The sequence below is a fragment of the Macaca nemestrina genome, chromosome 2 (assembly GCF_043159975.1).
Source record: "Macaca nemestrina isolate mMacNem1 chromosome 2, mMacNem.hap1, whole genome shotgun sequence".
In the NCBI taxonomy this organism is placed as follows: Eukaryota; Metazoa; Chordata; class Mammalia; order Primates; family Cercopithecidae; genus Macaca; species Macaca nemestrina.
The window spans coordinates 22,566,514-22,591,386 of NC_092126.1; the positions used below are offsets into that span (position 1 = coordinate 22,566,514).

The following is a 24,873-nucleotide window of genomic DNA, read 5'->3' on the forward strand; positions in this document are numbered from 1 at the left end:
ACCACTCCCTGAGAGATCAGCTTGCGGTCTGTTTCCATAATGCTGGCAGAGCCAGGTTTCACATGGGCCTTCTGATTTCTTCTTTTTCTCCCTGTGTCCATAGACGTCATGTCGATACTAAGGGCACTGCATTTTTCTCAGTTACCAGGAAAGCCAGAACGCATTCACAGCAGCTTAAAGGTGGGTGGTAGCCACATGTCCATCTGCCATTTAACTCAGTGAGTGTGTGCCCTGAAGTAGGGCAAGATGGGTGGTGGGAACCCACAGCTCCCTCAGCCTGTCTCAGTTCCCATCTGCTTTTCAGAATGAGCCACTAGTCTTCCGAGGGCATAGAGATGCATATTTTTCCTACAACAGGCTCTTAAGAACAAGCCACCTGCTTCATCTGGCATCTAACTGAAGAAAGAGCCTGTGATTCAAAACTAAACTCAGTCTGCAGCAGCTTGGATTTTCCAAAGATGGCCACAATAATAACTCCTTCCCAGATGCTCTTTTAAAGTGACTATGGCACTATCCCAATGAAAGGAGGGCTTATGTCCCCTCCTCTTGTATCTGGATGGATCTGTGGCTGCTTTAACCAATAGAATTTGACAGAAGGAACACTATGGGACTTCCAAGGCTAGGAAATAAAAGGCCATGTGGCTCCTATCTTGTCCTCTGCAACCCTAGTTTTTGGACCTCTGAGCCACCATGTAATAGGTCGAACAACTCTGAGACTGCCATTTTGTAAGGAGGCCCAAGCCACATCAAGAAGCTACTTGCATTGATGCTCCAGTTAGCAGCTCTAGCTGAGGACTTAGCAGGCAACACCAACTACCAGACCTATAACTGAAGACAACTCCAATATCTACCGGACCCTGAGTTACTCCCAGATGTTGACTGTCATCAGCTGGGCCCCAGAGAGCAGGAAGCAAAGACAAATCATCCCCACTATGCTTCCATAAATTCATGACCCACAGTCTGTGAGCCAAATAAAAAAGTTTTATGCCATTAAGATTTGTGATGGTTTGTTATACAGCAATGGTAACTGGGACACGCTTTGGGTGATTTAAGGGTCATTTTAACCATATACGATATTTAACTCATATGCTTATTCTAGAGGTTAAACCCTGAGGGAGAAGAGATTCCACTCTCTGTCTTACTTACATAATAGAGCTGTTATTAAAAGGAGATATTGCATATGTACGTCCTCAGTAAACTGCAGTATACAAGTACTTGTAGTAATTATAGGATTTATCACTTCAAAATGAACAGAAGGCGTCTGTTATTTCACTGTTGTATACGACAAATAGGGAAAGACCAATATTTGAAACCCAAAACCAGTTCAACTTGGGGCTAAGAAGTAACCTTAATAATTGATAAGTTCAACCATTGTGTAAAGGAAATAGTCACCCTTGGCAGACACCAAAAAGCCATCTCATCAGCTGGCAAACTGAGCCCAAATGTTGTTCTTGAGTCAACTACCCCATGCCCAAAAGCAGCATGACAATAGGCAACTAGGAAGAGACAGCAAGACAGATGGGGCGGACACCTCTGCATACCTCTGAGTGCTCAGATGAGCATTTACTTTCCTAGAAATAAAAATGAAATGAATAAAGGATGCCTATTGACATTTTCATTCTTCCTTTCTGATCTGTTAAGACATACTTGGCCAACATTATCCTAAACGTCTCCATTTGCCCTATAGCTATTGTCCTGTGATAACTTGGATCGAGTACAAATGTGCTCTAATCCTGTGTTTTCTCCCACCTCTTCTGTATACTATTTATTATTGATTCATTCAACAAACATTTATTGAGTGCCTACATCATGCCAAGATTTGTTGTGGGTGCTGAGAATACGGAAGTGAACAAGACTTACAAAGTTCCTATTCTCATAGCACTTACGCACTGGTGGGAGAGAAAAACAGTGACTAAGTAAACTATTCATGAAAGAGTTTCAAATAGTAATCAGTACCACAATGAAAGTTCCACTACAGGAAACTTGCAACCTCAGGATGGCTGCCAGCACTTCTACTCCAGGGAAGACTCAACAGGCCACAGTGGGAAAAATGGTGATTATACAGAATGGGACAGTTGTAGGCCCACGACTGGGTCTCTCACATAAAGACAAGGATAGCAGGTGCCCTTTAACTGCTTGGGGAGGTCCCAGAAAGGCAGAGGAGACTATGGAAAGATAAAATGAAAGATACGTTATGATCATATTCAGTTTGGAGAGAGGCAATTTGGGGTGTAACACAAACTTTTTTGCCTAAATCTACCCTATAAACTATGCTTAAGAAACTTTTAAAAGGCTTCTGCAGAGAATGGAGTGTAAAAATAGAAGGCACAGCCAAATAAGAGTATCTCTACTCAAAAGGTTTTACATAAACCACTTATTAAGGGCCCAGAAGAGTTTGACATTGCTGGGGAGGGGACGCTTTATCCAGTGCATGTAAATGCAGCTGTGCAAGACAAGTATACTGAGAACCACATGGTTATGGCAAAACAAACAATAGTTGTAATTCTTGGAGCAGAAGGAAGGAGTAAACATTGGCAACTGCCCATTCTCCTAGACACACGGTATGCTTGCATTTTCATCTATTCCATTTGGATTAGGTGAGGCCAAGAGAACTGCTTTAGTCAATGAATTGTGAGTGGGAATGATGTGTGTGAGATTCAGTAGAAAGATGCCAGTGCAAGTGGGCGATTCTCCATTGTTCTCCTTCCCCTTAATGCGAGAGCCAGTGATTTTCTAAACGGAGGTGACTCCATCAGTCTTGGTCCCTGAGTGAAGGTAACATGGAGTAGAACTATCTATCCAAAATGGACACATGGTGCGAGTGACAAATAAATAACTATTGTTTTAAGTCATTGTAATTTTGAATTTGTTCCTGCAGCAGAACCTGGACTTACCATGACTAAAATTGGAAGAGTTAGGGCCTCAATTGTGAACGGAAGAAAGGATGTTACAGTGAGAGTAACAAATGCCAGATTCATATCCAGCAGGAGTAATAGCACTGCAGAGCCGAGGAGACCAATCTTGAAGGCTACTTTAGAATGTTATTGGTCAGTGTGGATATGGCAGAGGACTTCCATGAGAGGAGAGGTGACTTGGGTTCCAGCAAAGATTCAGAAACAAAGATTTACCCACATCCATTGACTGTGCTCCCCAGATGGCTTGAAGAAAAAGAAGCAAGTGTCACAAAATATCAAGCCCAAAAATTTATCTAAGTTATTTTTTCTTTCCTATATAAATTCTGTTTTTTATATCCTTACAGGAATGTCAGCTTTATTATTTAAAATAAGTTACTAAAACACTAAATACTTAAGAGTAATATACTGTAACATAACTTATCTACAGTGATTTTTTGCAGGGGATCCCCTGCTTTGTTATGTGGCTAATAGCTTATCCACCCTGACATAATTCAGGTAAACATTTACTTCCTTGGAGGTCACTATTACCATCCCTCATCCAATGCTCATATTTCTGATAGTGTATGTAGTGGAAAACAGGAATAGTCTTTCTGAGGCCCAGAGCTCCTAAGAAATAAGACGGATAAAAATAATCAAATAATAAAGGAATATCTGATCTAGACTCAGTAATTCAAAAATACTCTTTTAGGTATCTTAAACCACGAAGTCTGGGACATCAATCCTGTGAACTCTCTAACAGCAAACATCATACATGTGAGCATAGCAAAAAAATGCCTTCGGGCGGGACGTGGTGGCTCAGGCCTGTAATCTCAGCACTTAGGGAGGCCGAGGTGGGCGGATCATGAGGTCAGGAGATCGAGACCATCCTGGCTAACACGGTGAAACCCCCGTCTCTATTAAAAATACAAAAAATTAGCCGGGCGTGCTGAGGGGCACCTGTAGTCTCAGCTACTTGGGAGGTTGAGGCAGGAGAATGGCGTGAACCCGGGAGGCGGAGCTTGCAGTGAGCTGAGATTGCACCACTGCACTCCAGCCTGGGCGACAGAGCAGACGCCATCTCAAAAAAAAAAAAAAAAAAAGAATGCCCTCATTATGAGTTTGGGTTTAAAACCAAATATATTCAGTGAGGACAGTAAGACCCATTTATGATTTGTAATGTAATTCATAATTTTGCACAGATCCTACCTGCCACAAATACTTATAGAAAAAAAATGATATCTGTATGTATATTGTGCACAACATGAGACTCAAATTTTTGGCCAACAGGCAAGAATTAGCACCAAACATGCATTTAAGTAGGGCATACTTTCCACCTAATTCTTAAAGCAGAAAATGATAATTTAAGAGCAAAATACAATTGAATTAGAAATTATACATTTAATTTCCTTCTAGGGAAATAACCAGAATGAGCAGAGTCACTTAATTTCTGATACCCTCTTTCTACATTTTGGTACTGGAATGAAAACTTTCATACTTTTTATCACAGCTCAACACAACAAACACACTAAAAGATATTCAAGCATTTCAGCATAATGTTTTTGATGAAATCATGAGCATGACAAACCGTAGAGCCAAACAGAATAAATGTCATCAAACAATATCTTATGGAGTATGGGGACTGTAAACTGGCTTAGGGTGCCAGCCGGCTGAAGGAACACCTAACGAGCAGGATGACTCTGGAAACTGAAAAATAAAAAATATACCACTCTCTCATGCTATTATTCTGAATTTATTTATGTTAATGAGCAATGATACACATAAATGAGAGCAGCAGCTTTCAAAAGTATTTCTTATTGAAAATATGACCATAATCCCAAAGTCCCCAGATATAGCATAGCTCACGTACGATTTGAGTACAATACAGAGAAGTAAGATCCAAACAAAAATTCTTATTTCCCTGAGGAACAGTCAGATGATCCCTACTGGGTTTGACTAATAAGGATAATTTTCCTGACGTGGGGGACTTTCCAGGGCTGTATGAATGGTGATGTTGTGTACTTAGAATTGCTGCTATTTTCAGATTCAAAAGCACAGCGGAGAATTAACATTGCGTGGTCATTCTAGTTTTCCCAAATTTGTTTAACCATGAAAATCCTTTATAAAACCATGGTATTCTCCCCATCGCTGACCTACCTCAGAGTTTTCTACCGCTCATTATTTTAAGGCTCACAGAACCTGAGAAGTACATTTTACACGCTCCAGTTCAGAGTTGCAGCCAACATAAAGGTTTTTCTTTTTCTTTTTTTTTTTTTTCCCCTCCCAGACATAGAAAATACCTCCATAGAAGCAGAATTGAGAGGGTCACCAAAGATTCTGTTTTCTTCTTATTGAAATATTTACTTTGCAAATCCACCAATCTCTGTTATAAATGAAACATTACATGAAGTCCTGAGAGGGAGGAGGAGCCCATGTTAAAACACAAGGCCTGCCTCAGAAACACTTGAGAACAAGTTAAGAAGTGACATTCACTGTATATATGCCTTCTCATACATCTTGACACCCGTGAAAAGGAAGCAGACACCCTGGCAGACGGGCCACCTTGACTGTACTGACAAGTTCGGTGACAAGCTTTATAAAAACAGTTCTACCTTGTACATTTATAAAGCCTGCACTTTGCTGCTTTTGAAATAAAACAAAACCAACCCCAACAAAAATGCCCCAGGCAATAGTGCTGGCCATGGAACTGGTGCCAGAAATCCAGGCAGGACGCTGCTAGCAAAGGAATGTCATCTTTTCAATATGGAACAAGAAACAAGGCTCTAATGGGGCCAGCCTGCCAGAACCCCAGCTTTTCCCCTTCACCCCAGACAATGCTAGCTTTGTACAGGCAGAGATGCACACAGAGTTTTATTCCTCTCTATTTTTTTTTTTCAGGGATGAGTTCTAGGGTCCATAGAACAAAATTTTCCCTTCTGGTGTTGCTAATCCATATGACACATTTAATCTTCTTTTCTGAGGTGGAAAAATACTCAATAACAACAACAACAACAACAAAAAGACATCGTTCCTAAAAGGCACAAGAGAAATTCTAATCCCAAAGAAACCATTATGGTAGAAGATAGTGACAAGAAGATATTGAGAGGGATGTGTGGTTTTCACGACATGAGCATTGTGTTGTGCTGGTATGACTGTGGCACTTAAGGACACATGTTTGATACAACAGGAGAACAGAAAACAAGTGTTTCATCTGGTGTTCGTGGAGTGATCTGTTTCCAGAGCTAGAGAGCAAGAACTGGCTTTGTAGGTCCTAATGAGAGGCATATGTCAGTCTCCAGCAGCGTGCTTTTCAAAGGGATTTTCTGGGGTCATTTTGTCTGCGTGTGATTTTTGCCTCATGTGATGACACTGGAATCTAACCCCTGATAAAGGCCTACCTCTATTGGGTAAGGATTTCCCAGTTTCTCAAAATGTCAAAGCTGAATGAACTAGGAATACGGGGATGTTTAGAATCATAGGCCTTGAAAAGATAGTTTGATAAGTTTCAGGGAAGCTTATAGAAATGTATTTAAGGAGGGTTCCCAGAGTAACCATTTCAGTAACAGAATCGGATTATAAATCAAAACCACAGATGGTAGAAGCTGGTCTCATAAATTTTCAGTTTCCTCACCTGTGAAATGGAGGGGGAAACAATCGATTCCACCTACTTCTCTAACTATGATGAGGATCAAATAAAAAAAAACCTATGGCAGAAACTGTTAGCTCGTCACCAAATCCATGATTTCTTTCCATAAAAGTAGGTCTGTACCTGAGCACATGGCTAGACTATATCTCCAAGTTGACCTTGCAGTTGGTTTTGGTCATGTGTCCCATTCAAGCCAATGAGGTATGCCATTCCTGGCCGGGGCTTTTAAGAAGCAGGTGTACTGCCTCCCCCATGCTCTCTTTCCATTCTGGTAGCTAGAATAAGATGATGCTAAGAACCTAAGAGGATGACAAGCTGCAGCACTGGCAGGAGTCCTAATTACTGTGTGGAAGAGAGAAGGCTGCCAATCAGGAGCTGATGTGAGAAAGAAATTCTGTAGCAAACGTTGTACCTTGTGGGGTTTATTTTTACTTCAGCTAAGCCTGGCTTAATTTAATTCCATACATGAAAATGCATTAGAAACACTAAGGCTAGAGGAATGTAAGACATAAGACAGTTTTATTATTTCTGTGGTTTTACACAGGTACGTGGGTCAGGAGGGAGGCAACTGTAGAGAGCGGGAAGACCAAGGGCTCTGAGCCCTGCCCTGACAAAGAGAAGCTAGAGGGGGCTGATGAAGAAGGAAAGCCTTCCCAGACAATTTCATTTCATATCACCTCTTTACAGGCGTCCACCCAGGAGAAGGAAATATGGAAAGCTCTCTAACTTTTCTAGTAAAAGGTGGAGAAAGAAAGAGGATAATTGCAATAATAACAGACTTTTAGTTTGTTATAACAAAAACAGCAAATGAAAGTGTTCTAGATATTTTCAAACAACAAACAAGCAAAGCAAGCATTTAAACAAGCATTCCTGAACATTTAACTATTAAAAAATTTATAAGTCCCTTAAAAACCACCAAATTCAATGAACTATTTTTACCACGCCAACACAAGGAAAAAAAAAAAAAAACAAAACACAGAGTTGCAGGGCTAATTCAGAATTCACCCCTCCCTCCAACTTCCTGTTTATTCATACACCAGAAGAAAAAAAAAGGCAGATTTTTCGGCTTTTTCAATCCAAAATCGGTTCTCAATTTGTTAGAAGAAGAAAAGCGTTTTCTCCTTCAGTAGGATTACTAGGAAAAGCTAGATTGTCATTTCAGCTGTCCTGAGGTTCCTCGATATGGAGGTAGATTCTCTAAGTTGAGATTTTTCTTCTCTTTAAAGCACTAACAGCCCTCAGTACTCTTCCATTTCAGTGTATCATTCCAGCCACTAGTTCTTAAGAGTTTGCCTAAAGATAGTATCAAAGAGAACATATCTTTTGCAATGAAGGTTAACTGAGGTAGAAGGCAGAAATTACTAAGAAATGAGCTAGACTTTGGTCACCAAAGACCTTGTCCTGCTTATAAATAATTCCATGAATGTTTACATGAAGGTATCATCTCAAGCCCTATGTAATTAGATGCAATTCATTATATAATTAGATAAAATGTATGAAATTAATATACTGTTTGCACTATTATGCAATTATGTCTTATTACACGTTATTTATAACTACACTAATTGCTATATAATTAGATATAACTTACGATAAAAGCACATACGCATTAACGTCCTACTACGTGCCTCCCTAGCACTGTGCAAAGCCCTAGTAATAAGGCTGTGACAAGAGAGACCTGCCCAGCCCTCCTGGAGTTTATAGCTGACATTAAACTAATGACTTGGTAATAATGACTTAATTTCAATTGTGTTAAATGCTACAAAGGAGAACAATAGCAAATGTAAAAGAGGGGGACCTAACCTGGGGGTTCCAAAGGAAGGCTTCTCTGAGGAAATGCTATTTAATGAGTCCTTTTGAATGTCTTTAATATCCTACGGATCCCTAGTTGTTTACATAGGGTTATGCAAAATAAATGTTAACAGAATGGATAGATTTCCATTTTTCCACGTAACTCTACATAGGCAATTTAATTCTGAGCACTCTTGCCTTCCAGCCCCAACTTCAACTTTTGCCTGGAACACTCCTCTCCCCTTCCTCATCTGGAAAATGCTTATACATCTATAAAATCACATCTTCTATAAAAGCTTTCCATGAATGTGTCAGAGGGATCCGAGGCTCCTTCTCTGTGCCCATCAACCCCTTAGCTACACTTGTCACAGCGCATGCCACACTGTTTCCTTGCTCATTCGTTCATCCATCCAACGAATATTTACCATTTACCTGTAATCAAGGAGCTTCGCTTTAAAATGCATTTTAAAACTTTTTTTTTTCCTTCTTGTTCTCAGCCTTAAAACGTACTTAAAACTTTTTGTTTCCCTCCCTTCCCACTAGACACGCTCTTGTACTACTAGCTTATCTAATTAGACACTTACTTAGAAGTTCCCGGAGCTAATTTTAAAACAAACCAGGTATGGAGACCCAGCTGTGAAACTGCAAAGATTACCTCACAAGGGTTAGTCTATAACCCGGGCATTGCTGAAATGACGACAGGCTACGCTCCAGGTGGACCGTGACTCAAGACGGCCTCTGGGACAGAACACACAGACCTTGCACCCAGCACCACTCCCACATGCCCCCACCCCTGCTCCACGTTCCCCTTTTTAAGACCCTCTCCACAGCCTAAAGTTTGGAATGGTCTTTTACAGACTTGAGCCTGGTCATTCCCCAAAGGCCAGAATTTAAATCCTTTTACCACACCTCGCTTCTCATGTTTTCTGCCTCCAAGCAGCTAGCAGCTGGACTTGAGCCAGTTACATCCCTATTATTGGACAGGCCTGGTTCTGTGTATTTTTTAGGCACCGGGATACAGCATTGGAAAGAAAATACACACAAAACTTTCATTTCTATATCCTGGAGCCTGTCTCATGGAAGGTACTTAATAAATGTCTGATGAATGAATCAGGGAACACATAAATCCTCCACGGTTGGCAGATTATAACAACAGGGAACAGAGAGCCGCTTTTCGGGTCTATGAGGGAATCTACTCTGTGTCATCCAATATCGTAATGAACTTTATGGCAGGTTTCATAATTCATTTTAGCTATCACATGTGGCACACGGAGTGTCCTGTTTTTGCTATTGTCTTGGGTGTGTTATTTTGTTCTTCGGGATCCATACTGTAGCAAACCCCTAAAACAGAAGCAACTATCAGGGTGAGGAAAGCTAAAAATATTCTCCAAAGCGAGCATCATGTTCATGTTTATCCACTCCAATTAAAAACAACAATGTGGTTTTAAATGGCCTTGGTCAAATAAAATCATTAAGCTCATTTAAAGTATTTAATAGAAGTTCTAAAATTAAGTGCAGACATCCATCTTCCTGATTGCAAAACTTTCTGTGACTGAACATTCTGCTTGCTGTCCGCCAGGAAAACCCAGCCCAGCAGCCGAACGCTGTCATGGAGATGAGGGCCTCCCTCTCTTCAGAGGCTAGCAAAACAAAGGCAGATGAGAAAAATGGACAAAATTAGCCCTGAGGGACTGAGGGGGCTAGTGGAGTTTAAACTCTTAAAAGACTGCTTTAAATAGAAGGCTAGCAATGTGACCTTCAGCAAGCATTTCCTCCGCGCCCTTGTGGAGAAGACACGCCATCACGGCTGTGCCAGGCCTCGCCCTGGGGCCTTCTGCAGGACAGGCTGGATCGTGGCCCCCAAAGGTTGGCTTAGGGATAGGAAGTTTCCACCCATCAAAGGCAAAATGTAGAGAACAAGGACAAAGCTGCATCTGGGAACATGCCCACGTGTGGGTTCTGCCGGCTAACTGTCTCTTGTTGGGACAGACTGACTGCCTTGTAAGCGCTTCCTTCTTAAATTTTTTGTTGCAGAGATGTCATTTCTTTTACGAAATGATCAAGACAATATGTTTTTTTTAAAAATATGCCCCTATCTGTTAGTTTTAAATTTGGTGGCCTATGAAACCCCCACACTAGACCATAACACACCACTGCTTCAGACCTTCTGTCTTAGGGTGGCTTGAAGCAGTGGGGTGTTTTCTAACAGGAAAAGCATTTGAATCCCAGCTCTAGCAAAGGCTAGCTGTGTGTCCTTGGCCAAGTTCCTTAACCACTCTGACCCTCTGTGACGTCATCTATAAAATGTGGGTCACGGAGCCTACCTTGCAGAGCTGTTGTGAGAAGTAAACACACTATGGTTTAAAAAAAAAAAAAATGCCCAAATGCCTGGTATACAGAAGGCACCCAACAAGCGTCGTTTTCTCCTTCCCTCTACTCCACATTTGGACGTGCAAACACTGAAGACCTCTCACTCCACATAACCAAGCCCTAACAAGAAATCAGTGCCATTACTGGGTTCACTACTTTTATGTCTGTATTTGGCATGGGACTCAGTTCAAACTTGTGGATTTGCTTTCATTTTACTGATAGGCTAAGGCCCAGAGAAGTCAATGGACATAGCCAGGAGAAGTAGAAATGGTCTGAGAATCCAAGTGTTTGGTTTCTGACCTAAAATGCTTTCTCTCTATGACTCACACTGCTGGTTCCTTCTCAGCCATGAGATCCCACCTGACCCCCATCACATCAGGCCTCTTTGACCCCTGTGAAATAGAATACCCCTAAATTATTCTTCATCAGACCGTTCTGTTTATTGTCTTCCAAATTTGAATTGTTTATCATCTGTCCGTTGTATGAGACACTAAATTCCATAAAGAACTTTGTCATGTTCACTGTTGTATCTCCAGCACCCGGCACAGGGCCTGAAACTTAGTAGGTATTCAACAAATATATGCTTAAGGATGAATGATTGGTGAATAGGGTTGTCAGAAGAGACTTACCCATCAAACTAGGGAATAATAGAAGATAGTATGTAATCAAATGAAAGCTCTGGTAGCCTCTCCCTTTTGCAAGGTGACTTTGTCACTTCTCCCCTCAGGAGGTAAAGTTCATTTCTTCATCCACAGAATCCAAGCTTAGTCATGTAACTCGTTTGGTCAAGAGGATATTAGCAAATGTGATGCAAGCAGAGGTTGAAGAGTGTTTGAGCACGGTTATTGTCTTCTCTTACTGATGGGAACCCATTCACCATGTGAAGAAGCCTCGGCTAGGCTAATGGTGAGCAACGACATGGGGAGAGGATCTGGTCATCCTGCCAAGGCCCCAGACATGTGAGTGAGACCATCCTAGACCACCTGGCCCAAGCCAAGTCATCCAAGACAAGAAGACCTGTCCAGAATGATAATGAATAATAAATGTCTATTGTTTTAAGACATTAAGCATTTGAGTTATTTGTTAAGCAGAAGAAGCTAACTGATATAACAGCATAGAATATGTTCCAGAAACCTCAAGGTGCAATGCCAGGCATTTCTGGAGGTAGCTCAATTACATGGATATTTCTAATTTCTCTGATTTTGGATGACGGGAAAGTGGGAGTTGAGTGTGAAAGGAAGGGTGGAGGAATGACCAGACATGGCTGAAAGCTTCTAAGGCATGAAGCCCCGGGCAGGTGGATGTGAACTTCTTTTAGCAGTGTGGAAGTGGAGCAGCAGACCCAGGCCCACAGCCCAGCAAAACCAGCTGGCTTGCCACTTTTGGCATGAGAGCTTTGGGACACCAGCTTCTGAGTTTTAGAAGTTGTAAGAAGAGTAACATCATCAAGGGCTAAATCTGGTCCACTGCTTTTGTAAATAAAGTTTTATTGAAACATAGCCATGCCCATTTTTTTTACATATTAGCTACAGCACCTTTCATGCTACAATGACAGAGTTGAATAATGGCAGCAAAGACCACATGGCCCTCAAAGCCTAAAATATTTACTACCTGACTCTTTGCAGAAACAATTTGGCAACCCCTGTACTAGGGTAATCCAGGGAGGCTCCATGGAATAGTTGGGTCTTAACCTGAGCCTTGAAGGAAAGAGGCAGTGTTATTTTGGTAGAAAAGAATGGAAAACTGCAGAAAGAACACTACAAGAAGAGTACTAAGATTATAACTGATGTTATATCACCGTGTGCAAAAGTCATTATAACTTAATGATAAAACAAACAATAGACTGGGAGCAGTGGCTCACACCTGTAATCCCAGCATTTTGGGAGGCCTAGGTGGGTGGATCACCTGAGGCTGGGAGTTCGAGACCAGCCTGACCAACATGGAGAAATCACATCTCTACTAAAAATACAAAATTAGACGGGTGGGGTCGCACATGCTTGTAAAGCCTGTAATACCAGCTCCTCAGGAGGCTGAGGCAGGAGAATTGCTTGAACCTGGGAGGCGGAGGTTGCAGTGAGCCTAGATCACGCCACTGCACTCTAGCCTGGGCAACAAGAGTGAAACTCCATCTCAAAAAAAAAAAAAAAAAAAAAAAAAAAATCAAAACAATAACTAAGCATGTATGTGCCACTTAGTACCTATCACTTAGTATGTGCTAGGTACTATTCTATATGTTTTATACATGGTAAAAACATTTTATCCTCACAACAATACCATGAGGTAGGTAATATCGCCCCCATTTTTCCAGATGAGAAAAAGAGAGAGTTGCACCAAGCTAGTAAGTAACCTGGCTAGAATTCAAATCCCAGCATTCTCACTCTAGACTTCACATTCTTCAAAAGCTATAAAAATGGAAATGGAAAATATGATTAAGGCCAAAATTTTGCATTAAATTTTAGCTATGAGCAATAAGACTGTTTTCCAAAGACATTATTTTGTCCTATTATTTTCTTTTTAATATTGCTTTTTTTTTTATACTGTTAAACATTCTTGGCTAACCACACTGCACATTCATTTTGTGTGCTCTTTGTCCCCTACACAAAAACTGCCATTGCTCAGCTGGAAACCCCCTAAACGGGGCATCCCTACCGTGTGTCTAGTGGTTATGCTGCCATGGTAATGCTGTGTCAATATAGCAGCCACTGACCATTCCCAGAGATGGACCACACCCATTTGTTAAATTCTGACCACCATCATATGGCTGCAGCAGAGGCTGAGACTGTCACCCAGTCCCTAGGAGGACGGAAAGTTCTCTTCCCCAAATAATAGTCAATTAGGTCATCCTGGGTATGACAGGCAGAAGCCACTGTAGGCATTACTTCTTGAAGATACACCAGGCTCTGGGAGTCCTACTTTAGAGCAGAGGTTCTCAGCTTACAGTAGTAATCTTTGATTTCCAGCCAAAGGTTGGGCCAGTTTCTACAGGTCAACCAGGGGCCTGTGGTGCATCTGCTGGTATCCTAAAATGATATCACACACTGGGCCCATAGTAAATATCAAATGAAATACAGGCAGAATTCAAGAAGAAAAGTTGCTTCTGGATTCATTACCTTATTATATCACAAGGGAGAGATTCTTAAGAGATAGTTTCCAAAAGGATTAACCTTTTACAGATTACTAGATAATAACCTTTTCTAGAGGGTATTTTGGCAATCTGATTCAAAGGCCTTAAAAATATGCAAAGCTACTGATCTAAAAATTCCACTTATACTAATTTATCCTTAGGAAATTTTGATCCTAAGGAAAATTTCAGAGATATCCCTAAAGGCCATACATTAAAGTGTTATTTATAATTGAAAAACACTGTAAGCACCTTAATTAATTAGTTAAATAAATTTTGACATAACCATAAACTACTATATTAATTGTATAACCATAAAAGCTATGCAGTTGCTTAAATTTGGGTCATAAAATATTATTAAAGATTAAGTTACAACCAGTATACAACACAAAATTTCATTTTTCTGAAACAATAACAATACGCATATACTTACAGAAAAGCTGAGTTTTACAGGGGTTCTCTCCCAGGGTAGGATCATGGTTGTTTTAAATTTCTATTTTGATACAATAAATTCTATACTGTATTGATAATTTTTTTAAATGACAATAAAATTATATTTAATTTTTTTAAAGTTATATTTCTTTTTCTTTGGCTGTTACATTTTACTGGTACCTCCTCCTGCTTCTCAGTTCTGTGAATTCTGTCACTCTATTTTCCCAGCAAGCTTAAATGTAGACCAAGTCTTTCTCAATGACCAGGGAGAAGGGCAATCCACCCACAATATAAAAAGTATCAAATTCAACTGGTTGCCGAACTCACCTGACCTTATTGGGTTTATAGCTCTGTTAACAAGATACACCATAATATGACTCTGTATCACTTAACTGAGTTTATCCAAGTTGTTTGTGCTGGTATGGGTTTTGTTTTTATTGGGTTTTTTCCTAAAAAAAGTCAGAATCCCAAACTAAGGTCAGATAACTCACTGACCATAAGCTGATTAAAGCAGTTTGTTCCATACAGATCGTGACACAGCTTCATATGCAGCTCCTAGTATGTGCCACAGAGACACGTTGGATAATGATGAGAGCAGGTAAGCTGAATTACAGCAGACCTCATTCAGATTTCTGGACATGAGATGACTTAACATTTTTCAGAAATAAAGAAGTATCTTTTCATTTACTTTTCAAATAAACATTAGAAAATGATTTATTTATATATTGCACAACAAGTGGACAAAATGAACTAGCTATTCCCCTGAAACCTTTCCAAATCTCAGGATAAATTTAAGTAGGTTCCGCTAGGGGTTACTAATAATAAAGCAATAATTGAATGAACAAATGTCTTGCTTTTTAGTCAGTTGCCAACTGGTTGCCCATATAACCGACTACCATGTCAGAATCTACTGGAGAAAAGAGAATTGCCATAAAATAGCACAATCCCAGAGGCAGAGAGATCTTCCTAAGCCTTTAATGAATTTCCCAAAACTGGCCTTACCTTATTATAGTAATAAACCATAATAAATATATTTCAATGATTTGAAAAGACAGGAAAAACTCACAAAATTACTTTGAGGGGTTGAGTGACATTTATGCATTTGTTCAGTCTTTAAGCACCCACTATATGCCAGACTGTGTGTGACATGCTGGGCAGTGGAGCAGGGTCCCCATCCACCTTGCGTTCATAGGCAATCAGACATGCAGTACAGTAGTCTAATTACAAAAATGACACCCATTCCCCCGGCCCCTCCACATCTAGATCACTTATTACTTTGAAGCTCTGCCCATTAAGAAATTGAGTGGGGCTGGATACGGTGATGCACACCTGTATTCCCCGCACTTTGGGAGGCCAAGGTGGAGGATCACTTGAGCCCAGGAATTCAAGACCAGCCTGGGCAACATACGTGAGACCCCCATCTCTACAAAAAAGTTTTCTCAAGTTGACAGATTAGTTTTATTTTATTTAAAAGAAGAACAAAAGTTGAGTTTATGTTCCTACCTACTGAGTCTAGGCTGACCTTACGACTTGCTTTGCCCAATAGTGTGGCAGAAGCGGTAATGAGATGCTTCTTAGCCTAAGCCTCTGGAGACCTTACGTGCTTTTGTTCTGTCTTCTGGAACCCTGCCTCTGTGAACAAGCCAGGGCCAGCCTGATGGAAATGAGGGATCACATGGAGGAGAGCTGAGTCTCTCCAGCCCACAGTCAGCACCCCCAGAAGCAGAGCCAACTAGCTAACCTACAACTGCCCAGAGATACATGGTGGAGCCTAGCCAAGTCCAGATGAACCATGCAGATGAGTCTGGCTGAAACTGCTGACCCACAGAATTGCAGGCTAAATAAAGAATTGTTGTCTTAAGCCATTTAGTTTTAGGATGGTTTGTTATACAACAGTGCCTAACCAATATATACAGTTTAGTGCTAACTCTGATAAGCCAAATATAAAATGCCATGGAGTACCTGTAACATTATTCCAACATGTTAACAATTACAAATGAATCATGCAATTTAGATGTATAAACAACAGATCTAAACAACCATCCAGAGAGGACTTAAAGAAGTTATATATCTAGGGAAGGGCTAGTTCAAGACAGCCATAGTTCCTTTGAGAAATTTTTTATGGATGAGTTAGTTATATTTGCCTTTGAAGTCATTGTTTCTTTTCTTTCTTGAAAATAAGAAGCTCTTTCACTCAATTAAGACTGTTGGACTTGATAACAATTGTCTTGCTTGATTCAAGGCAGCCATATACTACTCCCTGACACATGTTCAGCCTCCAGTATTCTGTAGGCAGGAATTTTAAATCCAGCTCCCCTTAATTTATGACACACATACAGTAGCAAGTCCCTACAGGCTGAAAATCAAACTGTAATTCAAAGGCCACAGAGCTGAGGAAAACAGCCAGGAGATAAATCCCAGTTTCAACCTTGGATTCCCTGCAAGTTGATTCAGTGGACTGTCAGTCATATTCAAAAATAAAATAAAACTACAGACACCAGACGGCACGTTCTAAAGAGAAACAGAATGATACTTCTCAAGATTCTTCCAACCAGTTCTTTGTTTTTGTTTGTTTGTTTTTTGAGACAAAGTCTCGTTCTGTTGTCCAGGTTGCAATGCAGTGGTGTGATCTTGGCTGGCTGCAACCTCTGCTTCCCGGTTTCAAGTGATTCTCATGTCTCAGCCTCCTAAGTAGCTGGGACTAGAAGCACCAGTCACCCACGCCTGGCTAATTTTTGTATTTTTAGTAGAGATGAGGCTTTGTCATGTTGGCCAGGCTGGCCTCAAACTCCTAACCTCAAGTGATTGCTCACCTTGGCCTCCCAAAGTGCTGGGATTACAGGCATGAGCCATCACACCTGGCCTAGCCAGTTCTTATCATCTAAAAAGAATTGTTATGTGGGGGTATTTTAAGGGCCTTAAAACCTTTGACCCTAATCAGTCATTTACAGAAGTTTCTGAATTTTAAACCAAAGATCTATAAGGAAGTAATAAAAACCACCGAATATAACTGAATTCACCACACTGATGGGAGGTGATGTTACACATCCAGCCCATTTCTGGAACTGGGTAGGTCACCTCCAGAAAGTACGAGGAGAATGAGAGTTCATCAGGTACAGAGGTGTGAACACTCACCTTACATCCCTCACAGGCGCTGACCCCATAGTGGTACCCTGATGATTTGTCCTGGCAGACGAAGCAGGGTTTGTACACTCGAGGGGGAGGAAGTGGAGATGGGGGGCTTGGGACGAGTTCCTCAGAGCTGGTGCTCTGTGTTTCAATTGCTATAATAGAGATGGGGTAGAGGGAGAAAAAAGAGAAGATGTATTTTAGTTCATTACTTTTTTCAACAGTGAATTCATATGCTTCTGCCCCAAATTCAGCAATAACACTAGCAGGGATGAGCTCATAAAAACAGCTGTCATTGTAGGCCCAGCAGTGGTGACACTGACATTGATGTGGTGCTCTACGGTTTACAAAGCAGTCACATACATCTCTCGCTTGTAGTCCACAGCTCACACAGCACTGTGAGGGCCATGGTTTTTATCACAATTTTACCCACAACAGAAACAGAAACTCAGAGGAAGGAAGCAACTTGTCTAAGATCAACAGAGCAGTGGTAGAGCCAAGACACAAATTCAGATAATCATACTACAAACCCCAGTAGCTTCTGATTTGTGTAGAGTCTCAAATGACTTGACCTTGTTGCTCACTTAACCAAAAGTAAATTTCCTTTGGGCCGGGCGCGGTCGCTCACACCTGTAATCCTAGCACTTTGGGAGGCTGAGGCAGGTGGATCACCTGAGGTCAGGAGTTCGAGACCAGCCTGGCCAGCATGGTGAAACCCCATCTCTACTAAAAATACAAAAATTAGCCAGGTGTGGTGGTGTGCACCTGTAATCCCAGCTACTCAGGAGGCTGAGGCAGGAGAATCACTTGAACCCAGAAGGCAGAGGTTGCAGTGAGCTGAAATCCTGCCATTGAACTCCAGCCTGGGCAACAGAGCAAGACTCTGACTCAAAAAATAAATTAAATTAAAATTTTTAAATTTTCCTTTGGACAAATGAAGAAAATGCCCAAATTATTCATTCAACAAGTGTATTTAGCATGATGCCGCCATAACTGATCTTCATTAATAACAATATGGGTAAGACCCTTGCTACTCAAAGAAGGCTCCTTGGGCCAACATGCATCAGCATCACTTAAGATCTTATTAGAAAAATAGTATCAGGTCCCAGCTCAGGCCTATGGAATCTGAAATCTGCATTTTGATGAAATCCCCAGATGACTAAATGTACAATTAATGTTTGAGAAGCAGTAGGTTAAACCTAGTGATGACACAGAGTGGTGCGATTCACTTTTAAGTCATGTTGCTCTTTAATCTAGATTTTAAAAAACATAATCCTCTATACTGTTATCTAATCACCCAAATTCCATGGGAAATGGGAGTTCACAAAATACAAGCACGGGGTGTTCTCCTACCCCTAATTCTCCAGAGTTGTACTCAGAATCAAAGCAAGAACTGGCTCTACTTGTATCACAGGTAACCATGCTCATAAAATAAGACGGAAATCAGGAAGGGGAATTAAAGTGGTTAAATGACGTTCCAGAATCCTCTAGTCTCCAAATTGCTTTTCAATACACAGTATAGTTCCCAGAATATAAAGTTTCCAGTTGCCCTACTGCTTATAATCTCCCAGAGTAGATATTCTCCTGACTGGATTATCCTGTGGGCAAGCTTTTAGCAAGTCAGGTCGACTCTACCCACTACGCTTACTGTTAATCCATCCCCATATCACTATGCTGCTACCACACCATGCTAGTAGTCCACCATCACCTCTCACAACTGCTGCAATAGCTTCTTCATTGATCGCTTCATGCCCCTTCTTCCTACCTAGGGTCTAGTCTTCAAACAAGCAGTCAAGATAGTTGTTCAAACGTTAAAATCCATTTCTTTCACTTGCCTATCTAAAGCCCTCCAACAGTCACCAATTAGATCAAAGTCAGACTCCTTAGTATGTTCTACAAGGCTTTTAATCACATGGCCTTTTAGCAGCATCATTGCCTTCAGTGAGTTCCCTAATTTATTGAGTTCTATATAATTGGCATCTATTCTGTCTTCTGAATAGGCCAAGCTCTCATACCAACTGAGGCTATTGCAATAACTATTTGTCCTTTCTGGAAATTCTTAGACCTTCAAATATCTGGTTGTTTTTCATTTCTTAGATCTCAAAGCAAATGTTTCCTTCCCAGAGATGACTTCTGTCATTAAAATGCCCCTCTCCTCTCCATTCCTGGTCACTCTGTCTCACTATTTTATTTCCATAAAACCCTAATCAGTGTTCAAATTTTAGATGTCTGTATATAATTTTATATTCTACATCTGCCACCCCCCATACTCTGAATGTTGAGTTTCAGAAGGCAAAGAAACTCATCTGCATTATATACACCTGTGTTCCAGGACTAGACGAGGTCCTGGCACATGGCAGATAATCAACCAGTATTTATCGAATTAGTGCATGAACTTTTTCCTTTTCCTTTTTCTTCCTCATTTTGAGCACTAAGTGCCCCCTCTAAGTTGTTAAATGAGAAAATTAAACCAAATAGCTCTTATACTCCTTTGCTTCCTTAAAAAAGTAATTAATTAGCCCTTTGGAACAGAATCAACTATAATTATAGTATTTTCATAATTCAGAAGAATCTTGGAATGAATTCATTTGAGTAGTGCAGGTCCTAGTAGATAAATCTATTATAGTCTTTACTGGTTAGAACCGAGGTATCTAGGATGAAGATAGCAATCTTGAGTATGTTATTTCTGGCAGATAGGAAGCCCTTACTTTGAATAAGTTGGCACAGTGGTAGCAACTGTTTTATAGAAGGGTTGGCATCCGAGATGTCACTAAATCTTATCAGCTATTAAGCAGTAGATGCAAAAGCCTTCTTCACACGGAACTAATCAGCTTCACTAAAAGCAAATCAACAAGAAAACACTATTTGCTAAAATTACAAAACAATGTATCACTCTTTGTTAAAAATCTAAGAAAAAATACACACTGAATCACCCACAATCTTTTCACTGTGTACGACCTTCCAGAATTTTTTTCTATGCACATAAATGTTTCGAGTTTGTCTACTAATGTGGAATTATACTGAGATTGCTGGGGACTTTGTTTAACCTATGATGTCATCGATTTATTTCCTTGTCGATAAATATTTTTCACAGAAAACATTCCATTGTGATGAACATCTTTGTAGCTAATCTCAGCACATCTTTATTTCCTTCAAATACACTACTGAAGTGCATTTATCAGATCAAAAGTTATTTTATAAATATTTTGTTTTTAATGCATGTTGATAAACTGACTTCTAGAAAGGCTGTGTGGATTTACACCCCTGATATTAACATAAGTGATCCCCTCCCCAGATGCCTCTCAGACCTTTTGGAGTGGTTTGATTTGTGTGCTTCTACTTCCATCCATGTGCTTCAACAACTGACAGAGTCATGTCATCACCACTACGATCAGTCTCCCACTGAGTTCTTCACAGAAGGAAGGTGGGGAGGGGTGTGTTTTAAGGTCCTACTCACTCGTGTAGAACAGCTAATCTGGCTTGTCTAGGAAAGTTGTAAATAGAATTCTGGTGGGGCTGGAATCAGCTGTCAGAGCTATGCCCTGAATTTCAAAAGTGGGTAGTAATTTTCATAAATATGCCACTTCAAACACATGCACTGAAGGGAGTCCACCATTTCATCTTCCCAAAGAAAGGAAACAAAATTGTGCATAATTTAATACCCAAAAAACTTGGGGCAAAGCACACAAAAAAACGTGAAGTCTACTGGATGTTAAAGATCCCAAAACATTTTGTGAAGATTGGATCTTTTCCTATGGATAAGAGTCATTTATAACAAATGAATGAATCCAGAAGGCTTTTCCTGAACAGTTGCCATGAATGAAAATGTTCTGTTGTAAGTAATCAATAGTGAGAGCCCTGGACTTTTATTTAGGTTGTGGTGATTTCACCAGAAATTCTAGGAACTTTCTCATATGAGTACAATAGATTCTCAGACTGTTCATGTGTTCAATCATTTGTTTGGCTGAGTGACATAACATGCCAGGCATTGCGCTATACGCTATGGACAGTGATAGTATATAATCCCTTATCCTCGACAAATTTGGCCTAATGGAGAATAAACCAACAATTACAATACAGTGGGTTCCAAACTTGGCTGCACACTAGAACTAGCTGGGGAGCTTTTAAACGTCCTAATGACCAAGTTGTATCCCAGATCTATCATGCCAGAATGTCTGAGAATGGAGCTAGGAATTGCCCTTTTTTAAAAATATTCTCTTTTAGCTGACTGTAAGATTTAAAACAGCAAAACAAAACAAAAAATAATAAAAGATATTCCCAGGCGAATTCAAACTGAAGTAGTTTGGGAACCACTAACATAATGCCAGAGAGAACTACAGGCCTTATTTATCCCAGGAGAAATCAAGGGAGCCTTCCAAGAGGAAGTGACCAGGCTATATTTTTAAAGGATAAATTGGTTCTTTCTACTATTTTTATAATTTGAATCCCACAAATGCCATAAATGAACATAATTTGAATGCTACAAATGCCACAAAAACAGAAAGGGAAAAGTGTTATGTACGATCCCAAACAAAATCATCTTTGGAAAAATTTTCCCACCGGTAGTAAAAAATTAAGTATTTGACTATATATATTCAAATATCACCCTCAAAATTGATGGTCAGTGGTCTTTTATTTCCTCTATGTGGCCTATAACACTGAGAACAACGCAAGGAAAAAAAACATTTTCAGTGGTATAGTCTATCAGATCACCAAAGCTTGCCTCAGGCGAACACGTCAAGACAAGTTCTAGAATTACAACCAGGATATGGCATCGATATAAAAGATTTGTACTTTAATGCAATCTCTTGCCTTTTTGGTAAGGTAGCAAAAACATACTTTGGCAAAGTTTCTTAGAGCTCCTTTTCTTTTTCTGCCTTCCTCCACTACCACCCCCCCAAAGAAAGTCAGTGAGAAACCAGCAGGGGGACAGCCCATGGCTTTCCTTTTACCAGTCATTTTTGGTATTTAAGGTAGATACAGAGTGCTCAGCCATTGATCTGTTCACTGTCATCCTGCTTAAATCAATAATCTATTAGTCCCTTTAAATTAGAGTTAGATTCATCAAAATACCCTTGAGAGGCCTCAAACATTTTGTTCCTTATTCCAGGCAAGCACAATCAGTCTATGGAATGATAAAATTTTTGCTCGAAAACTCTGCCGGCTCAGCAGACAATGTGTTCTGTATTAGCTCATTCAGCGATCTCAGGCAGGCCAAAAAAGCAGTTTTTAGACTTCCCAGGGGGGAAAAGAGGCTTGTGTCATTCAATAAAACAACTACACTGCAGCCATCCTGATGTGATTTCAGTTTGGAGAAGCAGTCTTTGAGGAATAATTCGGATCTGCTTTTTGTCTCCTGCTTTTATTTATTTCCTTGCCTACTTATGGACTTACTCAGTTCTGTTTGCTGATTGAATGCCCAACAAGCAGCAGCCTCCAATGTGGCGTCCAAACTGCTAACCAGATGGGCTGCCCTGCTTCGTCAGGGAATGGGCAAGTCAGAGGAACTTCTGTTACTCCGGTGAGATGGATGCTTGGCTCTGTGGGTCCCCGCCCAGAGCACAGTCAGCACCAGTGATGCTGAGAGGGCTGCTCTGAACTGCACACATGAGTGGAGACAGTGAGCCTCAGGGAAGATGAGAATGAACCAAACCTGCAGCGTCGTCGGAAGCTTCTAGCCCCTATTTTAGACCTCTCCACCCCCACAACATACAGATAACTATCAGTCAGGGAAGCAAAGCTAGAATCCCCTTCCTTGTATAATAAATTAGTCATGGGACTCATTTGCCTTTAAATCAATGTTCCTCGAAGTGTGGTCTGCAGCAGGAGAATTCTTGAGATTAGGGAGGACATTTGCTTTAAATTCGTGTTTTTCAGACTATCAATGGTGAAGCACCATTTCTTAGTCTTTCCCCCAATCCCTCATGGATTGATAAAATTCAATACAAATGAATCTCCAGGAAATAGGAGTCAAGGAAAAACAAAGACGTCCAAAGCACGAGCTCCAGCTTTTTTTTTTTTTTTTTAAATTTGATTTAACGGGCATAAAATAACCCTGTCAAATAGCTGCAAAAGTTTCGAAACACTTGCTCTCAATGTCTGAACTTCTCTCACTGCGGACGGGCACAGGTCTCCGGATTGCATTTTGAGAAACAGTCTTCTAAAAAGACTTCAAACTCAGAAGTTGTTTGCAGACAAAACAAAAACAAAGCTAAACAAAATCTCCTCCAACTGGGATGGTACAAAAGCAGAATTCCCGAGTTCCCACTGTCGAAGCTTTCTTAAACACTGCCACGACTCTCAGGTTGATTCACTCCCAAAAGAAAAGAAATTAACACTGCTGCCTGTTAAGAGGACTTGGCACTTACGAATTTAACTCACCTGAGAAAACACAGTATAAATGTCCTTGTTGTTACAACACACCTGAGTGTCATTTAAACACACAGAAAGTCTTCGACAATAGCTCCCTTCACAATTCCTTACATGCTTGGCATTTTTCTAAAGGTTAGATTAAGTAGCAGATAACATTTTTAAGAGAGCTCAGTATACTTTTTTTTTTTTTTCTTTGTGAGAGCTAATTTACGGCTGGCTAAACCATGTTGACAGATTTCAGGATTTTAGGTTGGGTCTGATTACAGGCAGGCAGGCAGGCATCATGCTTTAGGAAAGCCCAGCCTTTTTTACTAGAACCTTCTATGATTAAGACAGTATTTTAATGCACTCTCTGGGCAGCTGAGCTTTAAAAGAAAAAGGAGTTGTAAAGCAAAAGACATTTCCTGCATGGCCCTAGGGGAATTTTGAGCCCAGAACTCCGAATCCCAGTGGAAGGGAGTAATTTCAGCTAATTAAGGGAGAAGAGCGAAGTTGGATTTGGTCAAAATGTTCGTTTGGACTTCATTTTTGTTGGCACCAAAGAAGGCCGATCTGGATTTTTTTCTCCCTTTTTCTGTGGATTCACTGCAGGGCTGCAAAGCCTACAGCTCACATACATTAGGGAGAGAGTCAAAGGAAACGCAAAAGTTCAACTAAAGTACAAGTAATTAGAACCAGATTCTCTGCTGTTTGCATGTGCGCATGCGTGTATGAATGTGTGTGTAGACATTTTATTAAAATGTAATTTACATGCATCCAAACACTTGGGGCACGGAAAGACTCCACACTGTTACTCACTTAATTTTTATGTCGCCTTTTCAGGAGAGGATCTGCTTTTAATCATGTTTCAGGAGAAACGGTTTCCACACACATGGGTTTTGCAAATCTGTGAATCGCATCCTGAAATTAGGTAATTGCCAAACAAGAAAAACTCTGCTTTGAAATCTTGCCTTACTCTGCTGCTGGCTTTGTTGTTATTAAGCAGCTCCAAGATTAGTCCCGGGTTTGGGGTGGCCAGGGAGGGAGGAGGATGGGGAGTGAAGGAAAATATCATTGTGGGGCTTTGGCAGTCTTGACTCAGTAACCTGCCCGTGACCCTGAAGAAGTGTGTGTTTGCCCGG

General features: G+C 40.6%; 1 protein-coding gene across 5 annotated transcripts in view; it reads right to left on the reverse strand.

Moving 5' to 3' along the window:
- LOC105488933 (retinoic acid receptor beta) overlaps positions 1-24,873 on the reverse strand; it is a 770,293-nt gene that overhangs the window by 119,674 nt on the left and 625,746 nt on the right. For all 5 annotated transcript variants that reach the window (XM_024795091.2, XM_071090810.1, XM_011753451.3 and 2 more), the window contains one exon: positions 17,387-17,535. In XM_024795091.2, the coding sequence (XP_024650859.1) occupies positions 17,387-17,535 (149 nt within the window). The remainder of the gene's footprint in view (positions 1-17,386; positions 17,536-24,873) is intronic.